At 43.5% G+C, this 26,188-nt stretch overlaps 1 protein-coding gene across 1 annotated transcript in view; it reads right to left on the bottom strand.

Moving 5' to 3' along the window:
- The window catches only part of TOP2A (DNA topoisomerase II alpha), a 39,573-nt gene that overhangs the window by 6,533 nt on the left and 6,852 nt on the right, over positions 1–26,188 (bottom strand). The window contains exons 4-28 of the mRNA XM_056864009.1: positions 25,684–25,747; positions 24,537–24,682; positions 23,441–23,538; positions 22,968–23,180; positions 22,665–22,838; positions 19,817–19,918; positions 18,599–18,736; positions 18,305–18,443; positions 17,805–17,962; positions 17,274–17,399; positions 15,153–15,263; positions 14,933–15,038; positions 14,012–14,121; positions 13,337–13,429; positions 12,056–12,170; positions 11,180–11,301; positions 10,146–10,294; positions 9,650–9,881; positions 8,743–8,877; positions 8,430–8,630; positions 6,840–7,035; positions 2,914–3,005; positions 2,106–2,261; positions 1,934–2,017; positions 33–230 (exon numbers count right to left, since the gene is read on the bottom strand). Coding sequence (XP_056719987.1) covers positions 33–230; positions 1,934–2,017; positions 2,106–2,261; positions 2,914–3,005; positions 6,840–7,035; positions 8,430–8,630; positions 8,743–8,877; positions 9,650–9,881; positions 10,146–10,294; positions 11,180–11,301; positions 12,056–12,170; positions 13,337–13,429; positions 14,012–14,121; positions 14,933–15,038; positions 15,153–15,263; positions 17,274–17,399; positions 17,805–17,962; positions 18,305–18,443; positions 18,599–18,736; positions 19,817–19,918; positions 22,665–22,838; positions 22,968–23,180; positions 23,441–23,538; positions 24,537–24,682; positions 25,684–25,747 — 3,458 coding nt within the window. The remainder of the gene's footprint in view (positions 1–32; positions 231–1,933; positions 2,018–2,105; positions 2,262–2,913; positions 3,006–6,839; positions 7,036–8,429; positions 8,631–8,742; positions 8,878–9,649; positions 9,882–10,145; positions 10,295–11,179; positions 11,302–12,055; positions 12,171–13,336; positions 13,430–14,011; positions 14,122–14,932; positions 15,039–15,152; positions 15,264–17,273; positions 17,400–17,804; positions 17,963–18,304; positions 18,444–18,598; positions 18,737–19,816; positions 19,919–22,664; positions 22,839–22,967; positions 23,181–23,440; positions 23,539–24,536; positions 24,683–25,683; positions 25,748–26,188) is intronic.

The raw sequence follows: 26,188 nt of genomic DNA, 5'->3' as shown, positions 1-26,188 counted from the left end.
TACATTCTACAGGCCAACACTTCATATTCTACCTTGATTTTCCTTTTTAATTTCTTTGTTGCATCCATTTTCATCTCCTCAGTCACGCGGGGAATGACCCTCCTGCCATGTGGTGAGGGCATGACTTCTGGCAAATGCAGTTTCTTGACTTTCAGCTTCCCTCCTTTCCCTTTGATGGGCTTGCCTACAGCTCCAAGCATGTCGTCCTGTTTTTCCTTGGCTTCTAGCTCCTGAAGAGGATGAGAGATATGAAATGGTAATCTACGAATTCTCAAGGCAGTTTACAGTAGTTTAAACATACAATGCAAAATACAACATCAACAAGCAAAGTGACACTCCTCTAAGTCCATTTAAGTCAACAAAAGCGACACCAGCATCCCAGAACAGAAGATAATCTCACATGGTCAAAGACTGGAGGGGGGGGGGTCCCCCGACCTACCATATCCTTGCAAGGTTCATTTGATTCCCCTGTCCCCAAACCTGGAATCCTGGAATAAATCATTTTCTAATTGTTTGACCAAAACTGGTTTGGACTCACACAAGCAGTAGAATACACCAATAAAAGCAACAGGCTTTACTGAAAAGGTTAAAGCAGGTGCAATAAAGTAACAAAATCTAGCCCCTTAACATACACTTACATACATGAAGGCAAACAAGGCACAACATAAACAGCAAAGCAGCAGGTAGGAGATGCAGCAAGATGGTTCCCTGGCCCATTACTGGTTCTGATGATGTTATTGGGCAGTGCCTGGAAAAACCTGTGTCATAGTTATAGGCTAATTGTATAGGAAACTGGACCACTAACCCCCCTGACCAGTATAAGAACGTGACTCAAAAGATTATTCTCGAAGAGGAGCAAGATTCCCCTCCTCCCATCTGACATCGCTGAGAGCAGTTAAATCTGATCGCTCTGAAATGCAAAGGTGCAATCTCAAGCTCTTCGTCTTATCTTGGGAACAGCAGAAGAGTTTGTAAACGTTTGATATGGAACTCTCCCCATGTTATTCTTTTAACAATTGGATGACATACCAGGAAACAGGCTATCCCTTTAAATTTATGACATGGCTGACTGCTGATGTTTATAAACTGTCAGGTTGACTAATACAGAGGTGGCCCTCTCAACACACATGCCAGCAAAGGCCTATAAAAACAACCATAAAACATTTTCACCTGGCAGTTAAAGGCAAACAGTGCAAACTTCAGGCACACAGGAGTAGAGAGAAAGCTCCACGGACAATGCATTGCTACAGGGCAAGCCCTGCCTCCAGCAGCCGCTTTTCACACTGGACCAATTGCACTTGCCCATCACTCTTTCGAGGCAGTGTCCCAGAATGAGCTTTGCTGTGATCAGATCACTCTGCCAGGAAGAGCTGCTGCTGCTGCAAACTAGCCAAAGTTGGTTAAAAAAAGGATCAGTGCTGTGAGCAACAGCCTGGGGATCCACCTGTTGCACGAGATCTAACATGGCTTCTACACCACAAGCCTGGCTCTTTAAGGAGAATGCAACCCCATTTACAAGACCCTCAACAGCAGGTTACATAACCAACCATCCATTTTATCACGACTGAATTTCAATTTAGGCTTCCCCCCCACCCAACACCAGCCCATTCTCAATGTCAGGCAGCTGCTTTGCATTTTAGACCTGTTCCCACACTCCTCCTTCAGACTTTTCTGGTTTGGAACATATTAAAGCCTTTCACCCCAGTCAGTTCTCTCCCATCTTTCTTCCATAGCTGTGGACCCATTGGGGTCATAGAACCTTGTCCTGAGAATGCACACACACGCTCTGCCCAATGTAAGGATACTCAGCAAGAACCCAACTCGGGTTGGGAAAGCGTGGAGTACAAATGGAATAAAAAACAACAACAACTTGTCAACACAAGGCAGAAATTAATCAAGTGCCTAGAAACCACAATCTTCCCCACCCACATACTTCAAGAGCCTCCACAAAGGCAGCAAGGTCTTCTTTCCATAAATCATCAGGGCTCTTCCGTTTCAGATGTTCCAGCTCAGCTTCCTAACGAAAAGACCAACGAGAAACAGTTAAGCGCACACCTGAGAGTCTTCAATTGTAGTGCCTGTCAGAGCACAGCTACTCCACCTACTTTGTCATCTCGCTGCTTGCACAGTTCGTCTTTTTTCTCCTTTGTTAGGTACCAGAGAGGCATGTTCAGGAGATAGTTGAAATCGGGCCCAGTGCCTACTGCCGATTCATTTTCTTTACCACTTTCTTCATCATCTTCATTCTCCTCATTTGTACCCTGGAGCGGGGCAAGGGTGGGTGGGTAAGGGCAGAGAAAATGGGGCAATCTATTATTATTTCCCCTTCAACCCAGGAAAGCAGAGGGACACAACAGATTCCTGCCTTCTCTGTTCCAGGCACCACAACCTTGGGCCCAGAGGTGAGGCACAGCAGAGTCACCAGCACTACCACCGTATTGGCTGTGCGTGCAGCCCTTGGACAGCCCCGACCTTAAATGGTCAAGATGAGATTGCACAGCATTCACAAGGGTCAACATGAGATTCACAACACTATCCCTCACTGCCAGTGCAGTGAGAATGGCAAATTATTGGGCAGGACCTGAAGTGAGAGCTCTCACCACCAGAAGGAAGAATCCCCTAAAATGTTGCCTCTAAATCTCTCCAGCCAATGTCTATTCCTATACCTCGTTACTCAGGAAAGTTACTTTGGAGTGTCTCTCCATGGAAGGCTTGCAGATCACCAACTTGAGATCCAAAAAACTACTGGTAGGCCAAGTGACCGAAAAAGTTCTGCCCCATCAACAACCAGCTTAACTAATATTTCCCATGATATTCCAAGCTCCCCCCCCCACCTCCAAGAATGTTTTTTACAGAGTTGGAGAAATAGTTATAAGCAGCTAAACTAGTTAGAGAAGCGGAGGTCCTAAGTACCTTTTGCTGGGATTCTTTCCAAGTCTTCAATGGATCAGACTCATAACCCCTCTCAATAAGCACCTTTATTATTTCTTTCTTGGGCTTGTTTTCTAGGAACAAAGGCATTGTAAGATCATCGTGTGGAATGAGTCTGCGTGAAAAAACTCACAGAGCCAATGTAATTTTGGAGCCAAACTCAAAGCAACATCAGTATAACAAGGACAGTGAATTAGCAACAAAACTGACGATCGGCCCACATTCCAGGAACAGAAAAGAAAAATTCTATAGGCTGACTTTTCCCCCTTAAACTTTCCTGCCTCTGGTTATCAACTGCCTCCTTTTCAGTAGACAGTATAATGCAACACTTAAAAATGAAACTTTGGACTTACTATGAAGGTTTGTTCTCTTCAACGGGAGCAATGTCAACCTCCTCTGAGTCTCCCCTCCAACTTGCTCCAAGGCAGGGTTTATGCAAATTAAACTGATCCCTAAGAGGACTGCCTGCCCCAGTCCTTCCAAAGCCAAGCTTCAGGTTTCAGTCAAACCTCCTGTAAAAGCTATCAGGAAGATTACCCCCAATGTGAGTGAAGTACATATGAGGAGATCCCGAGCAGTCCCCCTACTGGGTGGGGCAAGGATGACTTTCCCCCCACTGAAGAGAGGAAACATGCACCGTAAGTGCAACATTCCATTCTTCTTCAGGAAAATGAGCTATTCTCCTCTGGGATGTACCAGAGCTAAGCCATGCCAGGAAAGAAGGAGCTCAGGATCAGCAATCTACTGCCTGCTGATGTACTCTGCCCAAAGGCAACCTCTGCAGAGGCCACATTATCAATTTTATAATGCTTAACAAAAGCTAAAAACGATGACAGGTTGCTGCCCTGCAGATTTCATCAATGGTGCCCCCACTACTACTGTTGTCCCTTCCCCTGAAACAGGAGTGGAAGGGACGAAATGCAGTCTGTTCCAAGTCCATGTCTCTAACGGCGGAAAAGGCTCCCTTTTTTCTTTGCCTTTGACCAAAACCTTTTCCAAAGCTGAATCCCCAAAAAGCTTCTGGCCAAAGAAGTTTTCAGTTGAGCGATTAAGACTTGGAATGGAGGTCAACCTTCCAACTTTTAAGTTACAGATTGTGACGAACAACAATAGTTTGTTGCTTGAGCTCAGGCACTGACTGGAGAGACGTCTGCTGCACTTTTGATCTCCAGCAATGGCCATTTGTAGGCAGAGGGGTCTGGGTTCAAGTTTTGCAGGTCATCTGCCCATATCACAATGGCTCTGCAGAAATTGGAAAAAACTGCAAAAGTTCTGATAGCTGGGGAGGACCCTTCATGCGACTTCAGAGCTATTTCACTTTTTCTGTCTGTGGGGTCACACAGCCCAAGAATTAACCACTGGGGCATCAACCAAAGGAACTTTGAAGTCCTCCATAACAGAGCTGGGGAGTAGAACCTTTTAGCTACAGTAAGGAAGCTGTTGGCTGCACCAGACACAGTGCATTCAACTCTCATAGGCTCTTCAAAATGATCAGGAAAGGGGCAAACAGATGAATCGGACACCGGTTTCTTAAAGCCTGGCTTGTCTAGATTAGATGAGGCTGAGGGTTTAACCTGATCTATGGAATCCTGTTCATAGTTGAGAGCTTGAATGACTTTGGTTAAAAGTCTGCTAAAGTGATCTTGTCTGGAATAACGTAGGGGAAGATTCAAGGGTAGGGATGTCCTCCCCTGATCATTTCCCTTCTTCGTCAGAGGCTACCCACTCAGTTCTCTCATGACTATCATTCCTCAAACACCCAGTAGATGGCGGTGGCGTTTCATACTTGTCTGGGTCATGCTGATTGTCCTCGGAGATGGTGGAGGGTTCAGAAACCTTGAGTGGACCCTTCCCTTAGCCACTGCCTGGGGCTTCTGGAGAGAAATCTGAGGAGACACCGGACAGGAAACTCAGCGTCTTCTCTGCACCTGCCAGGACATCTTTTTGATGTGCAGCAACCTCCTGAGGAGGAATCTGAATGAAGGGTGCATGATATGGTCGAAGGCTTTCACGGTCAGAGTTCATTGGTTCTTGTAGGTTATCCGGGCTGTGTAACCGTGGTCTTGGTATTTTCTTTCCTGATGTTTCGCCAGCAGCTGTGGCAGGCATCTTCAGAGGAGTAACTGAAGGACAGTGTCTCTCAGTGTCAAGTGTGTAGGAAGAGTAATATATAGTCAGAAAGGGGTTGGGTTTGAGCTGAATCAATGTCCTGCAAAAAGTATCAAAGGTAATGTACTAACCATTGTCCTGTAAGTATCAAGATAATGTGCTGATGAGGGTGTGGTATGTTAATATGGAACCATTGTATCCTGAAATGATCTGTTAATGTGTGAAATCCAAAACTAATCTGCATGGCTATTGTGGACTGTAGTCTTTGTTAATCTGGAGGTTTTCAAGACAGGAAGCCAAGCCTTATTCATTCTTAAACTCTTCTTTTCTGTTAAAGTTGTGCTGATGTTTATGAATTTCAATGGCTTCTCTGTGCAATCTGACAAAATAGTTGGTAGAATTGTCCAGTCTTTCAGTGCCTTGGAATAAGACCCTGTGTCCTGTTTGTGTCAGTCCATGTTCAGCCACTGCTGATTTCTCAGGTTGGCCCAGTCTGCAGTATCTTTCATGTTCTTTTATCCTTGTTTGTATGCTGCGTTTTGTTGTCCCGATGTAATGGCATCCCAACTACATTGGAAGGCAGCCCTGAGGGAGTTGCCTGCGCTGCTTTGAGCCTACCATTGCTTTGAGTCTCCCGCACCAGCACTGTGGAGCCAAAGAAGGGCCATCCCAGCCTACTGTGGGTGGGCAGAGGCTAACTGTACCAATGATGAAGCAGAGGCTGGCCCAGAAGCCACTTGTGTGCCCATTCAGTCGAGGCCTTGGAGGGATGGAGAGGTCCACCTGAATGTGAGAAGTCCAAGCCACTAGGCCTGGAGAGAGCTCTGGGCAAATCCACAGCCGATCCTAGCCAATTGCCACAACGGGGTTACAACGGCTTGGCCTGGTGTGGGTGAGTTGAAAGAACCACCCCTCAAAGGGGTCTTGGGCCTTTTCCCCACTTGGTCACTGCCATAAGAAGCTTTAAGGCTGATTTTTAACTGCCTTTGGTATAGCTAAAGGCTGGAAGAAACTAGCCCCCAAAGCCCAATAAACTAGGTTCTCTGTCTCTCACTCTTGAAGGAGCTGGCTATGCAAGTCTTGCCTGGAGCAGTGAGGGCTTTCTGACTGGGGAAAGTCTACCTTCTATTGGTCCTCTAGGGATCAGTTTAATTTGTATAAACCCAGAGCACGATGACTTCCCTCCAGTGAAGGAGGATATCAGATTTCTACTCTGATTGAAGAGTTACCTATGTTTTTTGTGTCCCACTTTTACAAGAGGCAGGAAACTAATGTGTGCTATGCAATTTTTTTGGATTATATTATTGAGGTAATACTAATTGGATTTTTCACCCTTTTTCCTTCCCAAAGGCGTTTATGTATTTTTTATTTTGTACAATGCTTGTGTATATGTCAGGATGCGTATTGTAAAATTGTGTGCGTGTAACCACTGAGGAAGGCCTGTAAAAGGCCGAAACGTGCCTGGTCAGATTTTGGTCATTTTATGTACTGACATCAACTGTTATGTGTTGGTATGTTTGTGCTTTTTAGGAAGACTGTATTTTAGGCCCTGTGTTTTTAAGTACAACTGTGCACAAAATATAATAAAAATAGATTGGTTGTTATATTAGATAAGTGTTCATCTCAACCCCTTTGGTTTCTCCTGACTTTTAGGCTGAGTTTCTTTGTTTCCCTTTTTCTTCAGTTGCCATGCAGTCCGCTTATCTGGCCTGAAAGGGATCATTCCCTTTGCTAAGTGTTTTCAAGGAAAGAAACAAAGCTTTGCTTTGAAATGTTACTTACAGTAAACTTTGGCTTACCAATCACTATTATGCCCTGTATTTTCTCCAGGATGAAGCGAGCCTGATTGCTTAGTTTTGCAGACTCTGCACCCAGCATCCCAGTGAGCCAGTCTTTCCTTAAGCCGTAATAGCGCAGCCTGAGCTCATAGAACTCTCGCAAAATATCTTCTGCCGTATCATACTTCTTCAGGCAGCCAACATGGTCAAACAGCACCTGCAGCAAAGAATATACCAAATATTTAGAACTGGGAGCTTGCAAAGACATCTTGCAGTGTGGCCTCTTAATGCATTGATCAAGCAAAAAGATCTTCATCACAGCTATGAGCTTCTCTGTGGGTGGTTGTTGTCAACCACCTGGGAGAAAATACTCATTCAATTTCTTTGCTGTTTTGGTCCAGTTTTCAAAGGTTTGTGAGCCACTTAGTAAATGATCTACTTGCCTGGGGCCAGTACAAACCTCCCGTGACCAGGCACAGAAGCTTTTACACTGTGGAAAAGAGTTGGCTTGTTTCCTTTTAGGCTGCCATTATGCCAACCAAACAATTTTACTTTATGGTATGTATTTCAACTGAGAAAGGCCTATTGGATGAAATATGTTTGGTTTTATTAAAACCATTTGTAAAGTATTAAAGTTTTGTTGATTTATCGCATGTAACCCTTAAGCCAGGGGTGGGGAATGTCAGGCCCGGGGACCGTTTAAGGCCGCGAAAGCATTTGGTCTGGCCCTTTGTGGGTCCTGGCTCAGAAAGATCTCAAGCTCAGAAAGATCTCAGACTGGTGATCCGCCCCCTCCCGCAGACAGGAATAGCCTCTATTCAAGGCAGATGTGTTTGTTTTGCCGAGAAAAGGAACCCTTTCCCCCCTTGCAGAAGAATTGTTAGCTATAGAGCTGCTAGGACCACCCAAGAAACTGTTAATCCTTTCCCACCTGGGCCGTGGAGAAACTTATTCCCTCTGTACTACAAGAGGGCTGGGAGCGAAGTGGAAACAATGCAGGGGTTAAAGGAGGCAGGGCCAGAATGCGTGTGTGTGTGTGTGGGGGGGGGAAGTTCTTAGCCAGTGTGTCATTTTATCCCTGCAGGTGGAGGTAGCAGGAGCCGGCTGTAGAATCTGGCCCCAACCATGCAGAGCAGGAGCAACTCTGGCATGCAACTGGACGGCTACCACTGATTGGGTGCCTGCCTGCCTGCGCCGGGGTGTGTGTGTGTGTCATCTGGGGCAGCTGCCTGCTTGGGGCTTGGTCGGCTAATTTTTAAGTTGATAATTTTGTATGGCCCGCAAATGGTGTTACAAATATCCAAATGGCCCTTGGCGGAAAAAACGGTTCTTCACCCCTGCCTTAAGCATTCGTTCTGCTATTAGGATTTTTATCAACCATCTTGGTTACCTGGTCTTTAGGGCTGAAGTTTTTCTTCCCCTTTTTGTTTTGCTACCACCAAAATACCAAAGACAAAAACCTGAAACTGACACTTCAAAGAAATTTACGGGAGGAAAAACTTAACTCATATGATGCTTTGAGGAACACTGCCAACAATTCATTTGGTTTTGAAATCAGATTAAGCCAGACTTTTTTGTGGCCACACAAGGGAAAACACTTCCTCCCCTTACCATGTTGGTGCAGGAAAGAGAGGTCTGTAGCTTGAAGACTTTATGGAGACCGGCTGCTTCCGCCTCTGCCAGCTTTTGCGGACTCATTTTTACTATGAATTTGACTGTGGTGTCCGTGTGATATTCTTTGTAGTCAGTTATTAATGGGGGAGTTTTTTCTGTGCCACCCAGCATAGGCTCCAGAACCTGTTCTTTATACACCTGGGGGGGGGGGGGAGAGAGAGAAGAAATCACCATGTCTCTGATCAGAGGCCCTGGAACATATGTGTCTAAACTGTTTCAAGATCATAATGAGAAAATCAGAACGTCTTACCTGCGTCCATGTTCGAGCAGGAAGCTCAGAAATTTCAATAGTAGTGGAATCAAGAATGGATACTTCTCCATTGACTATGTACTGTTTCTGACCCAGTTCATCTATTGTTCCTTTGAAATTCTTGTAACTAGGATGCTAAAACATGAACATTTTAACCTGAGTAAAGCAAGCCAAAACAACAACTGCAGCTAAGTTAGAACAATGTGATCTTACTCCATCAAGATAGTCCCAACCCCTTGCCATTCTGGTCACAGATTAGAGCAGGGTTGCCCAAAGTGGCATCTGCCAAACTTTTCAATAAGTAGGCAAATCCGTTCTGAGGTCAGGCTTGTTACTGGCTGCCTTGATTCAAATGAACACATTTCCAAGTAGCTCCAACGGGAGCTGCAGCCAAAGAAGGATCAGGAAGACTGGTAAGCACCCAGACTTGTAGTTCCATTCCACCTTCAGGCCTTCCTTCTTTTTATTCCCCCGCCATGCTTTCATTTCTTTTTAACCCCCTTCTTTTGCAAAGCAAGAAGGGAGCTATTGTGTTTGGCTCTGCCACCCACAGCAGGGGTAGCATTCACTACCCACTCAGTGCCCACAGGCTCAAAAAGGGTGGAGACCCCTGAATTAGAGATAGAAGCGAATGACAAATGATTGTTTGGGATTTGTAGTTGCAGAGGTGAAAGGGACAAAGGGGCTTCATGGTACACAGATATCAACAACCAAATTTTGAGGTTTCCCAAACCTGCATGCAATTTAAAACTTTTTTATGGGGATTAAACATTCATGGCTTATCTTTTTTGGAAAGGGAGGAAATGTCTCATGGCATTGGAAGAAAGTCATAAAAGCTCCCTCTTTGCCCCCTATTTTACTTTTCCCACTGTCCTTTTGGCATGGGTGATCATTGCTTTTTTATTACCATTGGGAGAGGCTCCTCTCCATCCAACATGCGTCGAAGGTTGTTCACTACTTCTCGGATGTCATAGTTGGGAACCTTGCATGACCATCCTGTCCCAATACCCTCGGCTCCATTGATTAGAACCATGGGGATTATTGGGATGTACCACTCAGGTTCTACACGGCGGTTGTCATCATATAGGAAATTCAGCACACTGTCATCCATTGCTGGGAAAAGCAACCGTGCTAAAGGGCTAGAAAAAAGAAAGTTGTTTGTGGTTAAGTTGCTTACTGGAAAGAATCCTAGGAATAGGATAATGGCTGAGTTGGGAAGGATTTCAAGGATAACCTTGCCAGGATTTCTGTGCCATAGACTGGACTTGCTACATCCCGAACAGAAACACAGGCCCAACAGGATCATTTTAAGCCACTTTTGTAGCTGTTCAGTAGCATTACCAACTACTCCCTTCCTCCCTGGTACAAAAAGAGGCCGTCTGGACAGGGGGGCTACTACTAACCTGAGCATTGTGAAGATGTATCGAGGGCTGGCAGAGTCTTTCCCACCATGCAGCCTGGTGCCAAACTGACCGATAGGCTGAAGCAGGTTAAGGTTGTTGCTCCCCACAAAGTTTTGAGCCAAGTTGATAATGGTCATCATCAGGGAGGCCTGAAACAAAGCCCACACAAAACCTGAAAGCACAAGCAGGTCTCCAAAGTGACACCCCCAAAATAATGGCACTGGGGTAAAAGGCAACCTGCAAAGATGTGGCAGAAGCAGGAAGCCTAAGAATGCAGTAATTATAGATATCATAGAAATAATCACACTGGCTTATATATGCTACTCATTGGTTTAAATGTTTTTATATGATATTTGATTATTAGCTAAGCTACTCTTAATTTTTGTAACTACTTTAAAGCACTGACTTGTTTTCTGTTGTATGTTAAACCAATAGTTTATTTTCATCATGTTTTGTTTAAAGGTGTCCTTGTTTTGAATTTGCTAGATATTTTATGTGTAGTAGTAAGCTCAGTGTCATTTGTTCTACCTGTTTTGTTTGTTTTTCACTTTCTGCATTTACTATCATGTAAAATAAATAAATATTAAACAAAAAAACAAAGAAAGAAAAAAGAATGCAGTGAGTATCAGAAAGGCAAAGATTAGTCTGAACAAGTTAACCAATAGCTGTTGGTAGCCTGCTTCCAGAAAGAATAACCAGTTCTATACAGGAATGGCACTCAGCCTTCAATCGCTGGTCAGGATGAAGGACCACTAAGAAAGAATAAGGTGACAATCCCCACAGTAAGGGGGAACGGCCATTGTTTTGCTCCTAAATATGAAAATTCAAGCTGTGCATGCACTGCACAAAAACTCACAACATTTGATTTATTGGAACATTAATGCCATAGGGAAGACAAGGCTGCCTTGCTTGGGATCATGGGAACACCTTGAGAGCAGTAATACTAATGGGGCTTCAGTCAGCTTGTACGAATCCCACCTGGACGTTTTGCTGCTATTATCTTCTGCCCTCCACCCTACCCTTGTTTTACTTACCTCTCCATGGTGATAAGCAGATAGCTCTGCTACGGATCCAGCCAACTGGGCAACCTTCACCTCCCGCTTGTCATTTCTTTTGAAGCAAGTGAATATAACCTTCCTTTGACCTGGTTTCAGTCCTGATGGGAGTAATTAACAGGTTGCTTAAGTCAGCCATAAGCTTCTTTTTTTCCTTAACCAGCATCTCTTGGCTATGTCTATCAAAAGTACTATATATTAAAGCAATGGGTAGGATATTCCTGCAGGCTTAACTGGTAAACTGGATCACCATCTTGGCAGCCTAGTCAGTCAGTCAATTGCATTTGGTTTCGATGTGTTCAGAAACCCACCACCACCAAGATACTACTAGTCACAACATAGACTGGAAGCAATGGGCTAACCCCTTCCTCCTGGGAAAGAAAAAGATTCTTCATCAAGAATGTTGCCTCCTGGCTAGAAAAAAAATGCCAGAAAAGCCTCAAGAGCCAAGGTCTCTCCATAAAGTGTTTGGGAACAGTAGGCTCAGGAAAAACCATGATGAATATGGCACCCACGCCCACAATTCATTATAGGAAGTCAACCCCACAACCCACCACACAGCCCTTTACTTCCCCAGTACAACAGCAAAGTATTACTGAACCTGTCATTGGCTAAATGCCATCAGCACTCCGCCTTTTATCAGAAGAACTAATATTTAGAAATGTTAGATGTTTCCTAACGCACTTACTCCATTTTGGGCAGAAGTGTTCATCAGTTAGATCATTTTATTCTAATGTCTGCTACTATTAGAAAACCTTTTCCTTTTGGAGGGATCCCCTAAGAACATAAGATGCACAAAAGGTAAAATACAGGGAAGGTTGATTTAGAATTAGCAGGCTATAACAGCAAACTTACCATCAACCAGGGAAGGAATGGATCGTTCATTGTCCATGTTGGAAAACAGGATAAGTTCTTTGTTGATGAAGCTATTGTAAGTCAGGCAATTGGTTGCTTTCCCATATAAATAATCCTGCATGGCAAAGCAGTTTAAGTTATTATGCTTTCTTATGCCATTTCCCAAGGCTTGCTCCCTCTTGCCTGTCTTAACCTACCCGTGTCCCTGTTTGCAAGAACTGAATTGCACATGAATGGACATCACCTGAAGTGGTCACTTATGAGTCACAGCTTGGGGTGTGCAGTCAGATACTGTCAACCTGGTCAGATGCTGATATTTAGGGTACCTTTCAGGTTGGGCCAGAAGTTGTGTTTGGGCAGTGGCTAGGGAGCAGGGAGGGCCATTATTGTTCTGTGGGGATAGACAGGGCACAGGGAGTCCTCCCCAGCTTGAGCATTGGGCTTCGGCCTTCTGAAATGTAAAGGGCTGAAGTGCTTACTCCAAGTGGTAAGGCCCCCTCCCCCACATTTTAATATTGTATAGGAAAGTGGGGGAGGGCATGATTGTCTTTTCTTTATTAGGAGTATTGCTTACTAATTAATTTTATTATTTATATCCCGCCTTAAATCCCTGGTCCAGGCTGGGCTCAGGGCGGCTAACAGTATAATGCTCGTTGAATAACTCTTGTCAACTATGCCAATTCTAAATTAAATGCTAAATTGTTCTGAAATTTATAGAACAGCTTTCCAATATTGTCACAATACTCCTGATTTTTAACAATAAGCGCGCCCTCCCTCAGTGCTCAACACAGCATTAAAACAAGAGTTTTCTACCTTATAACTGAACACATCAAATGCCTCTGTCAAAGTCTTGCTTTTGAGAAAACATGAAAGTTTCATATCTGCAACAGCAGTTGATATTGCAAGTGACAGCCAAACAGGGCAAAGGGGCAATATTGCACCCACCAGATAATTGCTGTGTAGCAGTGACACTTCAGCTCTTCTTCCTCATTTCCCCTCTAATACACAAAGCCAGCCTGCACCTCCTTACATTTTCACTGAGTTGCTATTAGCCCGATTCTTACATGGACTCATACAGTTAACATACAGTGTTGAAACTATTTTCAAGCATGCTCACCACTGAGCCTATACTGATCACTGGAAAGGCTCTATTTCCCCATTTTGTAAGAATATTACTTCCGGGCCCTTTATTCACACATTAAGGTTCACGATAGTCATATCTGAACATGAATCCAGCCTTGCTGAAACAGTCTATTCCAGAAGCACGGAAACGTCACTTACTTCTGGCAGGCCTTGTAGTTTCCGCTGCCTTCGATCCTCCATGAAGTTTGTCAACCACTCCTTTCGGTCCTCCACCTTCTTTTTGCTAAAGGCCTAGAATATTAAAGCCATTTTGAAGACCAGTTTTTCTCCATGTCCTCACTTTACTTGATCACAGGCATAAAACTAAGAAAGTACAATATCTCTCATGTTCAAGGGACAGTTATTGCATATCACATACAAAGTCAAATGGCAGCAATTTCAACTAATTTCAGATTCCTAAATTTTCCATGGACTTAGATTGCCTTAAAATGAGACGACCCATTTCAGAGCTAGGAACTGCTATTAAGTGCACCCCATAGCAGGTAAGAAACTTAGATAAAATGGCACTGAAAATTCCACATTATGGAAGCACACAGAAGCATCCTGGAATGTTCTGGAGCTCATAGGGTCTGTCTACAATGCAAGCCAATCAAAGCACAAACATGCAGCTATGGATCACAGGGCTTGTACCACATTTCAAATTTGCACACAAGAAGGCTAGACTATATCAGAACATCTTTCCCCCAGCTGTGCCAAATCGCCACCTGAAACAGGTGCAAGGGTAGGATAGTTATAAAAGCCCAAAACAATTCATGCACAAGCACTTTCTATGAGCAGTCCCAAGCAAAAGAGGACTAGGAGCTGTTGCTGTACCAGGGAGATCGCAGCATCATCTTCAGGGCCAGAGTATTTGAAAGGTATTCGGTGCCTTGCCATCTCTGCAAAGTACTCTTTCGCCTCTTTTGATGTGCTGGTACCCAGACCTATGGAAATAAGGACACATGCCCCAATGAGATCTCTAGATAAACCAACACAACCTGTTTATCAAGCTTTTTTATATTTTCCATGGACTTAAGTTGTCCAGTTTTCACAGAAATGCAAATACCTTTTACATAGAGAAATAATTAAGCCCCCCCCCCAAAAAAAAAACAGCAAAAGGGAGGGTGTATTTGTTTCATCAGCATTAAGAAGTATTATCCATAAACTTCTGAAGTTACTAAATATCACATGGCTCATACTCAGATTCCAAATCCAGCTATTACGACAGTGCCAGACTAGTATGAAGGAGGTAACCCCTACTGTGCATGCTGAAAAGCAGCACATGAGATCGTTTTGCAATAGTATAGGTCATCATACCTATCCAGAAAACATGGCAACAGTAAGTGCAACAGCAGATGAAAACATTGAACTGTAGCCACCTGGACTTTGTTACCGACACCCAGTCGCCAAAAACCTTAGTCAGTTCTAAAGGGCTTGTACAATTTATAAAATATGCTCAAAGTAGATTTCTGATAACTGTCTCAAAAGTTTAATAGATGGAGCAACTGCAGAATAAAGCACCCCACTAATCTCCCTGGCGATTCCAAGTGGAGTATGTTAAAAGTCCTATTCCAGTCTTATTTCAAATTTGCACACAAGAAGGCTAGACTATATTAGAACATCATTCCCCAAGCTGTGCCAAATCACCACCTGAAACAGGTGCACTGGTAGGATAGTTATAAAAGCCCTATTTTAAACAAAGAAACTGCTCTTACTTGGCTCATTTGGCACTACCGCACAGGCTTTTAGACAAACCTTTGTAGTACTTGACTTTCCAGCTTTTGTAGTTAGGAAAATTGGTTTTCCACTCTTCAAATTCAGGAATGCTATAGAAAGCAACCTCTTCTTTATTCTTGGAAGCCTATGGAAAAGACCAAAGTCAAACTTAAGCATTTTGAGCAGTTAAGTATTAAATGGAACTGCAACAGCATGCTCACACTGGCTCAATGTTACCCCAGAAAGAAAAGAAGCTCACCTTCACAATGGGGGTAATGAATTCCTCCAGGAAGCAGTGCTTTAGCAGAGAAGGCCAGTTGTGGTGAATGAAGTTAATCAACAAGCCTTTGATATGGGAGCCATCTTGATCCTAAAATATTTACAGAAGAGAGAGATGACCCACTGGTGCTCTGAAGAGAGTGGCAAGTATATCTAACCAATGCCAAGAGGGTGCAGCCTTTCAGAGGCCAAGCCTACAAGGGCCTGAAAACTAGCTAGTGTTTGTTGCTATGGTACCTCCCCATCCTTACACCTTAGTTGCCCAGCACATGCATCGTGCTATGAAACAATAAGCAAGTTGATGATTGTCAGTCTGCCCTAGTGACAAAATTGGACCCAAGTTCAGCCACTGACTCACTGAAGTGGCTTGGAAAAAGGACCCTTCAAGCCACAACCTCAGATGGAACAGTAACCTTAAAAAAACCCTAATGCAAAGACAAACAAAGATTTCAAAGCTCTTTTCCATGTAAGTGCTGTGTAAAATTGATTCATAGGATACCAGTTACCCCAGCTAAAAGGGAGAAAAAGTAAAAATGGGTAACAGCAATGTCTACAATGACTTAGTTGTCATCACCAAAGTTTACATGTTAAGTTCAACCAGTTCCAGGATGCTTACTGCTATATTCTTAATAAGAGGGAACAATATTTCAAAAGGCTAGACCGATATAATCTAGAATGGTTTATTTAAGTGCAGTGGCAGATCAGATCCTCCCCAACAATGCTTCCATGATAATCTTGGGTGTTTGTCCACTATATTAGCTGGCAACGTATGCCAGGACTCTGAAAAATTATCTGCACTGTTCGTCACAGATTGCAGAACAGCATCTAGGGATGGACCATGCAGCATCAGCAGAGCCATGGGAAGACCAAAGCCTTTTTTTATTTTCACTACCTATCCCTCATCCAGAGAAAACGTTCAGCACACACTGGCAGTTTTAAAACAAGTAGAATGTCTCTTTCAGTGAGCTCTGCCACATGAATTAGTTTTCAAGGTCTATCAGCTTTTTTCCCTTGAAGGGAAGAAGTTCTGCCATTATGAAGAAACCCAGGAATGCACGCTCCTGTCCTTTGGTTCCTTAATACACAGAACATCTTCCATTAATTCAACAGGCAGTAGACCAGAGGCCCGTCCTACTTTCCATTTAAAATAAACTTCAAAGGGGCATTAAAGGGGCATTATTTTCAATGGCCAAGGCACTGGCAAGATTGGATGCATCCCTTGCCACAGAAGGACCAGCCATTACGGCTGTAACTAATAGGCAGCAGACCTATCCCATCGCGAAGCCAGGTCTACCACCCTTTATTTAGAACAGCCCCCAGCTGCTCAGGGTAAAAGTAGCCACCCTGCTTTTGCAGCAGCAGATCAAGGCAAGCATAGGCTACAGGTCTGGGATCTCCTTGTAACATTTCCCCCTACTCCACCCCACCCCTTTCTGATGTGAATATTATAAGCATCGACCTAGCGGATGTACGCAAAATGTCCAATTAAGTAAGCTCTGACTCAAAAGCTTATGCTGCAGTTTTATTTTCCAAATCCAATTGTCTCTCCTGTCTAATGAAAAGCCTCATCTGTCACCCTGAGAAACAGCCTACCCACCCTGTGGGGAAAAGATCTCTGATCCTTACACACTAAATCTCTCAGCAATTCCAAATAAATGGCCTGGAAAGCTCCTCTGCTATTCCCTACTCCTACATCATTGTTACCCTGATTGCCTGTGGGAGGAACTGTCCTATTCTGCTCAGTCAATGTCCGTCCTCTTGGAAAGTTTTCAGCCAGATCTTTAAAGACACCCAAAGCACTATTTGAAACTGAAGAGCAACACACACTGCCCAGCTGAATATTTAGAAGCTTATAGGACCTTCCAGCTGTACGTTGAACCTTATGACACAAAAAGCTTCCTTGCATAGATACCAAGGGCATATTTCAAGTATAAATGTATTATCTTGTTACTTATTGTCTTCTACTCCAAGTTTAATTTGGATCATGGCAATACTTTGAAGTGGTCAAGAAGCATTGGAAGGACCCATCAACCAACACTGAGCTTCAATGCTGTTGCCAGCAGAGCACAAGGAGAGCTTCTCCCTGCAAGAAAAGACAAACCTGATCTGTCATGATCATGATCTTTCCGTATCGCAGGGTCTTAAGTGATTCTGGGTCATCATAGTTCTTCTTATATTGCAGACCAACAATCTTGATGAGGTTGTTAATTTCAGCATTTTCCATTATCTGAAGAGACAGGAATTTTCCTTTCAGATTCGTACATTGAACATATCCTGGATTCCCCCGTTCCCTTCCACAAAGACAGTTATCACCAGCTCACTTTGTAGCTCCTGCTTCATCAATCTTGTGTCTCGCATGGAACATATGTTACTGATCAAATTGCTGAACGCATTCTATAGCACCCTGAAATCAATGTTGTGCCTCACAACTCTGATAGCACCCCGTAAACTGAAAGCTGGTGCCAATTCTAGAGTCAGGAGGGCAAATGTGAAGGGCCTCATTTTCACTTCACGTAACTTTGCCACAAAACATACCACATTCATTTTCCAGCCAGTTTAAACAGGCTTATCAAGCACATAAAGCCAAGTCCTGGACGGGGCACAGCGGTTTTCCAAACTACTTCCAACTGACCTGTTTGTGAGAAGCTTCCCGGACATTGAGCATTTTTCCACGCAAGGGAAATACTCCATATTTGTCCCTGCCCACGATTCCAAGGCCAGAAACAGCAAGTGTTTTGGCTGAGTCTCCTTCCGTCAAAATAAGAGTACAGTTGATGGAGTTCTTACTCCCTGGAAAAGATGAATGCATCTTAAAGACTGAACTGCTCCATTTAGCAGAATACACTGAGATTGGCCACATCAAGGTCAGAATACCAAAAGCACATTTTTCCTCACCTTCTGGTGGGGTACAATTAGCAAGGGGTGAGCTTCAAGAGAACAGGATTTGGCTGCTCTCTGCCCTTCTTCCTATGTGCAGCTGCACTGCTGAAGTGAAAGTGCAGCCTACACAAAGCAAGAATGCAGCGTCTATCCTCTTACTAACCCTATGTCACCCAGCAGGGGCAATCAGTGACATGGTATTCAGAGGTTTGGCACAGGTACTGTGGTTTGCAACAGTCTTAGAAAACATACCAGCATCGTTGGCATCATCCAGTTTAGGAATTCCTTTAATCCTAGTTTGCTTCACAGAAGAACACTTCTTGTTGAGCTGGGTCTGAGCTTTGAAGTTCACCCAGTTCAGGATGCTCTCCACTATGCCACAACCAACCACCTAGAATGCAAAGAGTTGTCTGAAGCATGCCGTCTGGTTGCATTTGTCCGCTGCTTTAATCAGAATATACTTTGCACCCAGGCTATTGGTGAAAGTCATCCCTTCCCCCAACCCTCAATTAAGCAGAGCCCGACAATGTCCCTCACAGCACATACCCCCTTGATAAACTTTTCACTCAGCTTGCATGTAGAGCCAAAGCTCTTTGCTTGAAGTGTCATATTCTCCTTCGTTTGTGAGTCAAAAGTTGGATTTTCAATCAGGGTATTTATGAAGACCCACATATGGTTCTTCACCTAGAATTCAAATGCAGGAGCCATTGTAGATTTCAAAGGTAATATACAGCTGCTTTCTCAGACATTTACCATTTGGTGAGATGTCAACCACACTGTTTAATAAATAATAAATTCCTGGACTATGACCAAAGTATGTCTACTAAGACCATACTCCAGAAAAAACACGTGCACATCTGCCAATAAGTGACTGGGTAGAGGGTAGCAAACAAGATGTGTTAGAACAAAATATTTAAGGAGATGTGATCTCTCTTGATTCATCTAGTTCAGAACTGTGGATTGCGACTAGCAGCAGCTTGCTACAACTTTAGGCACAGGAAAATCTTTCTAAACACCTACTACCCACGATGTTTCAGATGGAATTGCATGGAACCTTGTGCATGCAAACCATGTGCTCTACCAGTGCATCTCTGACATATGAAGCTGCAGTCACATCATAGCTCTGTCTAGTTCAGCATTATTTACTCTGACTGTAAATTATCTGGTCAACCACTGAGCCACAGCCCCCCTCCTCTATAGAGATGCGAAGGAAAACAGGACTCCTGGACTACTAGAAGGAAGCAGGATGAGGAATTTGAGGGGTTTGAAAAGATGCACCTAATAAACTTCAGATAGCAACATTCCCTATTATTCAATAAGAGAAACTCTCGCCTTTGCATCCCTTCACAAGTGTTATCCCCAAGTTAAAGGATGTCATATTGGTTAATCAAGATTTAGAATTATAGGGTCTGCACAGATAGTTAGATGCTGCAAATTAAGTCCCAAATGCACTTTCACACCACAGAATTAAGACTTTGGCAGTGAAGCAATGTTAAAACTGTAGTAAAATGAAGGGCGAAGAAGTCAGTGAGTTGGATTCAGACCTAACTGACAACGTCTGCCGAATCACCATTTCTCAGCCCCCACCCCACCCCCCAGGATCAGCAGTCCTTGGAGAACAGTGGGCTGAAGTGGGAGGAGGGAGGCAGCCAAATGCCATCCTGCTATTGGAAAATTCACTCTGGATCCAATCCTACATTCTCATAAGCAAGTTGCATAAAAAAACCAGAAAAAAATGTGAACAAGCAGATTTGGGCCTTGTACCTGAAAGGGCTTCACTCCAACACCAGCTTTGTTTTTCTTCTTCACCACTTCCAAGAGCTTATTGATAACCTGATCAGCCACATAGTCCACATGTCTACCACCCTGTAACAAGAGAAGCCAAAGATTAGCGCAGCTTCTTTGAGAGCACACCATAACACCTTAAGGCAATCAAGGGACTTTGATTTAGAATTTGATATAAGATTACACGTGAAAGCCAGTAGTAAACAGGAGTTCAATGGCACGTTTTTATTCTAGCACTGGCACACTATACAAACTGAGCTCTTATCTACAAAAGCATAGGCTAGAATAAAAATGGGTTAGTCTTTAAAGTACCCCTGAATTCCTCACATGAATTAATATTAATTTTTTAAAAAGACTACGAGTGACAAGTCTAAAATGGTTTTAGATTGCTATTCCTGTTTTATGCAGTGAGAAGCGTCAATGTTGGTTCACCCTTGCATTAGTTACATAAACCTATTTGGTGACTTTCAACACAATGCTATACAAGTTACTGCAATACAGGATCACTACATTTAATGAGAGACTATGGTGGAGTGGTTAAGAGCAGCAGGACTCTAATCTGGAGAACCAAGTTTGATTCCCCACTCCTCCATATGAAGCCTGCTGGGTGACCTTGGGCCAGTCACAGTTCTCTCAGAACTCTCTCAGCCCACGCAGAGGCAGGCAAGGCAAACCACCTCTGAACATCCAAGGATGGTCCTATTAGTGTGGGGGCAGAAACTGCCCCACATCTACCCTGGCTTCCCACAGCCCAACATCTCACCCTATGCATTGTTTGTAGCTAAACCGAAATATGCATAAAAACCAACTCTTTGGCTGCAATCCTAAAAGTGGGGTTGCGGCAGGAAAGCTCCTTAGGAGCAAGTATGACCCCACACCAGTGTAAGTGCCCTTTTAACCCAGAGAAATGGGCGCTTAAACTGTCCTGGGGCAAACACATCTGTGTCGGGGAGCCACAGAGCTGTGCCCCCGCCGCCAGCACAGCCACGCCAACAGGGGATTCCCAGAAAGAAAAGCCCACACCAGTGGGGGAGGTGAGCGTTCCCAGGGACGGAGCTGCCTTTAAGCAGCTTCCTAACCCCTTTCACCCTGGGAATGCCCCCTCAAGCTGCAGCGTTGCTACGCCTGGTATTTTGGTGGTGTAGCCTAACTTTACTCAATGAGGGCATTTCCCTGTTTTATTTTTTAAATGCCTTTTATTTTCTTTGCAGCGGCCAGAAAGCCTCTGCGGAGCCTGCTGCCTAACTGCCCTCCCTTCAGAAATGGGCTGTTTTTCTAGTGCAGGGGTGAGGAACCTTTTTTCCGCCAAGGGCTATTTGGATATTTATAACATCATTCGCGGGCCATACAAAATTATCAACTTAAAAATTAGCCGACCAAGCCCCAAGCAGGCAGCTGCCCCAGATGACCTCCCCCCTGCGCGAGCAAGCAGGCAGGCATTCAACTGGTGGCACACTTGCCCACCTGGTGGCACAGGATGGTCTGTAACACCAGCCGGGCGCCCCCCCCTGCACATTCTGGCCCTGCCCTCTTTAACCCCTCCATTGTTGCCACTTCCGCCCCCAACCCTCTTGTAGTACAGAGGGAATACGTTTCTCCACGGCCTGGGTGGGAAAGGGTTAACAGTTTCTTGGGCGGTCCTACCAGCTCCATAGCTTAAGACTCTTTTGCAAGGGGGAAAAAAGGTTCATTTTCTCAGCAAAACCAACTCGCATCCGCCTGGAATAGAGGTTATTTCTGTCCGCTGGAGGGGGCGGATCACCAGTCTTAGATCCTTCTGAGCTAGAGATCTGCCAGGACCCACGAAGGGCCAGACCAAATGATTTCATGGGCCTTAAACGGCCCTTGGGCCTGACATTCCCCACCTCTGTTCTAGTGGCTCAAGAACCAGGGTTCTAACCTGATGTCCAGAAAGCTGGAAGTCCAGTATGATCAATGACTTTAACTTTTGCATCACAGTACATTTCCCACCCACACCAATAAAATATTTTATCATAGTTCTATTGATCAGATCAGAAAACTGAAGCTTTCACCAAAATTAAAAAGCGAATTAAAGAGCTTGAATATAACAGCACTACTTTTTGTGCTCACAGCGTTTGTTCATCTCAGTTTTTCGGAACACCACCATCACGTGGTTTGCCCGCTTATACTTATTATTTGACAACTCTTCATCTTTCTAGAGACTTCTGTTTAGCTAGACTGAATGCTAACCCCTCTATGGTTATGAAGGGCAGAATTCTGAATATACCATACTCAGACAGGACCTGTCCTTGCTCTTCTGACTCTATTGATTCATTAGCTCATGCCCTTTTGGAATGCTTTTATGAGGAACTTCGACCACGTTATATCTCTCCCCTTTTAACATATCAATCTAATGCCTGTGTTTGACATAATGCCTTTTTAATTAAGCGACAGGGATCCCAAGGCTACATTGTCAGTGGCAACATTTCAGTCCTTATATCCCTCAAACATTAGATTTACGCTGCTCAAGATCAATGGATCAAGGAGCTTCTAAGGGATGAAGGAAAGTTCTATAGATCAAGGAAATCTGGTTGGGTTTAGAAAACCTATACAAGATTGCAGCATTGCTTGCTTAGCATAGATTTGGGAGATTTTGTTTTAAGCCCATGGGTTTCTTTTGCAGACTCTTCAGTATTTCAAAGGAATTTCACAGAAACTTTACACCTTTTGAAAACTTCAACAAAAAACTCTGAAGGTATACATTCCAAGTCTACTTGCTAGCAAATGGGGGGTGGGGAAATCAACCTTCGAGTTATTGTTAAAATGGTTGAACAAAAGATTCTAATGCCACCATGCAATTAGTTACCTTTGTTGTAGCAATGCTGTTGACAAAGCTAACTTGCTGAAAGCCCCGTTCACTCATTGTTAGGCACACTTCCCACCGGCTGTTTACTTCTTCATGGATAACTTTCAGTGGGTTGCCAGTTTCATCCATCTTGTCCTTCACATACAGGTCTACGTAGCTACGGAATCCTTTGACCTGTGGAGATCAGTTGGCAACTCCCACATCAAAAGTTTGGTTCTGCCAATCCCCACCCCCCACCTCAAGTAATAGCTCTATCCTCCTTGCCAAAAAGAGCAAGGGAAACATTTAAAGCTGTTCACTCACTGGTAGTCTCTTTCCATTCAAAAAGACTTTGACATCTTTAACAGCTCCTGCCACATCATAGGCTCTACGAGTCATGAGGGCCACAATGTCTTTGTCCAAGACGGTCATTTTAAACTTTGACAGATCAGGTTTGAAAGAGATGCACGTGAAGTCCTCCTGATCAAAGAATTTCAGTATCATCTGCCCAGCCTTACTCATGTTGTCAGTCCACGTCTGAGGAAAGAAACCAAGAACAGAAAGAGCCAGGATAGTTTAGCTACAGGGTAGTTACCAGACAGCATGCAGCTTGCTGATTTGACTCCCTTAAGTTATATACCTCATGCTTTTCACTCAGTATATTTAAGCATAGCTGTAAGCCAATCAGTGTAAGGACAGGACGGACTTAGCAGTGAATTTGCTTTTTAAAAAATGTGGTCTGGGATATGCTTCAGAAAGCAAAAGAATCAACAGCATGCTTACAAAGCTCCCCATACCTGCTTAAAGAGCTTCTGGTATTCTCTACACGCAGTTTCCACTGTAAATTTGGTACTGAAGATGTTGCAGAGTTTGGCTCCATAACCATTTCTCCCACCTGAAAAAAAGAAAACCGCCTTATGTTGTTTCCACAGAATAACATGTTGCAGAGCTTAGGAGGCTTTATGAAGAATCTGGTTCTGCTTCAAGTAGGATTAATACTCAGCAGTCACATCTCAAATCCACTGTCACAAAAATCCACTGTCACAACGTTTTGCTGGAATACTCATACAGTAACACTGTATAAATAAGATAACCTGTCCTATACCACAGAGCACTTGATCATCATCTTTGAAGGAAGGGAAAACACATTCTCTTTCCTCCTTCAGTTCTCTCTCCTAGTCACTAACCCCACCTTTTGCCCAACAGAAAGAAGTTAGCACAATATATTAACTGCAGTGTTTTCAGAAAATAATGCAGCTTGTGGGTTGCATGCCTTAACATTACATGTAACATTTCCTAATCTTTCAGTTATTTACACCTTCATTTTGCTTGTGTACATAATGAAAGATTAACTTTAGTAAAGAAGAAGAGTTGGTTTTTATATGCCGACTTCCTCTACCACTTAAGGCAGAATCAAACCGGCTTACAATCACCTTCCCTTCCCCTCCCTACAAGGCTGAGAGAACATGACTTGCCCAAAATCACCCAGCTAACTTCGTGTGTAGGAGTGGGGAAACAAACCCAGTTCACCAGATTAGCCTCCGCCACTCATGTGGAGGAGGAGTGGGGAATCAAACCCAGTTCTCCAGATCAGACTCCACCGCTCCAAACCACTACACCACACTGGCTGGGAGGGAGTTTTCTCCCTTTAATGATTGCCTATAAAAAAGAGACCCTGGGGTGCATTAATGAACAGAAGCACAGAACCAGGGCACTGTTAATTATTCTGGAGCAACATTTGAGCTTGTGCTCACCCATGTTTGTGACATGAATGGTGACTGGTTAAAACTCCCTGCAAAAACAAAGTTAAGACTTTTCAAACAGCTGGTCTCTTAAGCCATCATTTCAGTCATTTTGGGACTGATTAACATCTCCTATTGGAGTTTCTTGTACCTGTGACTTTCTTCTCGTCATCATCGTAGTTGCTGGATGTTAAAAGCTGCCCAAAAATGAGAGCTGGCACATAGACTTTCTCCACTTTGTGTTCTACAACAGGAATCCCTTTTCCATTGTTCCAAACAGAGATCACGTTATTTTCCCTAAAAAGAGAACCAAACTCCTTATGACTTTTTCTTGATTCAACTGGCATTACTTATTCCTAGAGATGTATTGTTTCTAGACATTCTTCAGTTACAGAAAACCCTGTTTAATTCCAGTGGGGGGAGAGATGGAACACACATTTTAGAAAAAACAGAAATATGTAATATTTATGCTCTTGCACAAGTGAGGAAATTGAAATACCCATTCTAAGACTATCTGCATTCATCACTTCTATGCTGGAAAAAAAAAACAGCACCTTGGAAGATCAGAAGAATATTATACCTCCTTTCTTCTAGCAGACCTTGAGTCTGGAACTACAGATAAAATTTGCTAGATTTTGTGCAGCCTTTAGAGTCTTCAGTGGTTCAGTGCTGATTTAGCAAAATACATCTGCTATGTGTACACTTTTTAGGCACTGATTTTCTGTAAATACTTGCTAATTTATGTTTTACACTTCTAGTCTAGGACTGTAATAAACAACTGACTAATTGCCAGAACCAATTGCTTCCCCTATGGTTGTTACACAACAAGCTGTCCTATTATTAAATTAACAATGAAATTATTGTTGTTTGAGTCAAACTGTCTTCTGGCACAGAACTGATGCCCACAGGTTAAAATTTACATTTTTATAAATGCTGTAAAAATCATATTGAGAATTCATATGGTTCATGCAGGCAACCAAAGCCAAAACACAGATATCAGTCTGTTACTGAAATCAATCCTCATTATTTTGCCATCTCCAGCTCCCCTCTCATCTTCTTTACAGCAAATTTTAGACTGTACGCTCTTTGGACCAGGGGTATGTTGTATTCTAAGAACTGTCACACATGTTGATTGGGCTATACAAACCACCTCTACCTAAGAAACCCACACCAGTATTCAAAGTCACAAGAACCACTACAGAAAGTATGAGTTAGGGTTGGATGACCTGCAGATCCCTCCATGCCATACCAACGCCACCAAAAGATAAGGAACAAAAGGAAAACTGAACACTACTTACGAATCAATTGTAATTTTGATACATGACATGCTCTTATCTCTCTGCTTGTTGTCAGCAGCATTGACTACAAACAAAAAAGGAATACATCATTTGTGTTATCAAGTGCTTGTTTCATTTTTATACTACCTTTCCTCCAAAGGCAGCTCCCCCTCCATTTCATTAGCACAGCCACTCTGTGAGGTAGAGACAGTGACCAGCCCATGGTCACCCAGTGAGCTTCATAGCAAGTAGCAATTTGAACAGAGGGCTCCCAGATCCTAATCCAACATTCTTTAGTAGTACACTACAGTGGCTCGCAGAATTCTTTGACCAATTACTGGAACTCAATTCCAGCAATCCCTATCAGAGAAAATGCGATTAGCCTTGCCTTTTGCTATTATTATTTGCATTTTATCCACAGGGAATGAAGCTGAGCTAGAAACTTGTCCAGCCAGTGAGTTTGCGGCCGAGAGAATTCTCTTCAAGTCAGCCTTGACATCAGTTGCAAACCCTCTATATTTTGTTC

Source organism: Euleptes europaea, chromosome 18 (genome assembly GCF_029931775.1).
Source record: "Euleptes europaea isolate rEulEur1 chromosome 18, rEulEur1.hap1, whole genome shotgun sequence".
Taxonomy (NCBI): Eukaryota; Metazoa; Chordata; class Lepidosauria; order Squamata; family Sphaerodactylidae; genus Euleptes; species Euleptes europaea.
This window is presented reverse-complemented; position numbering and strand designations above follow the sequence as displayed.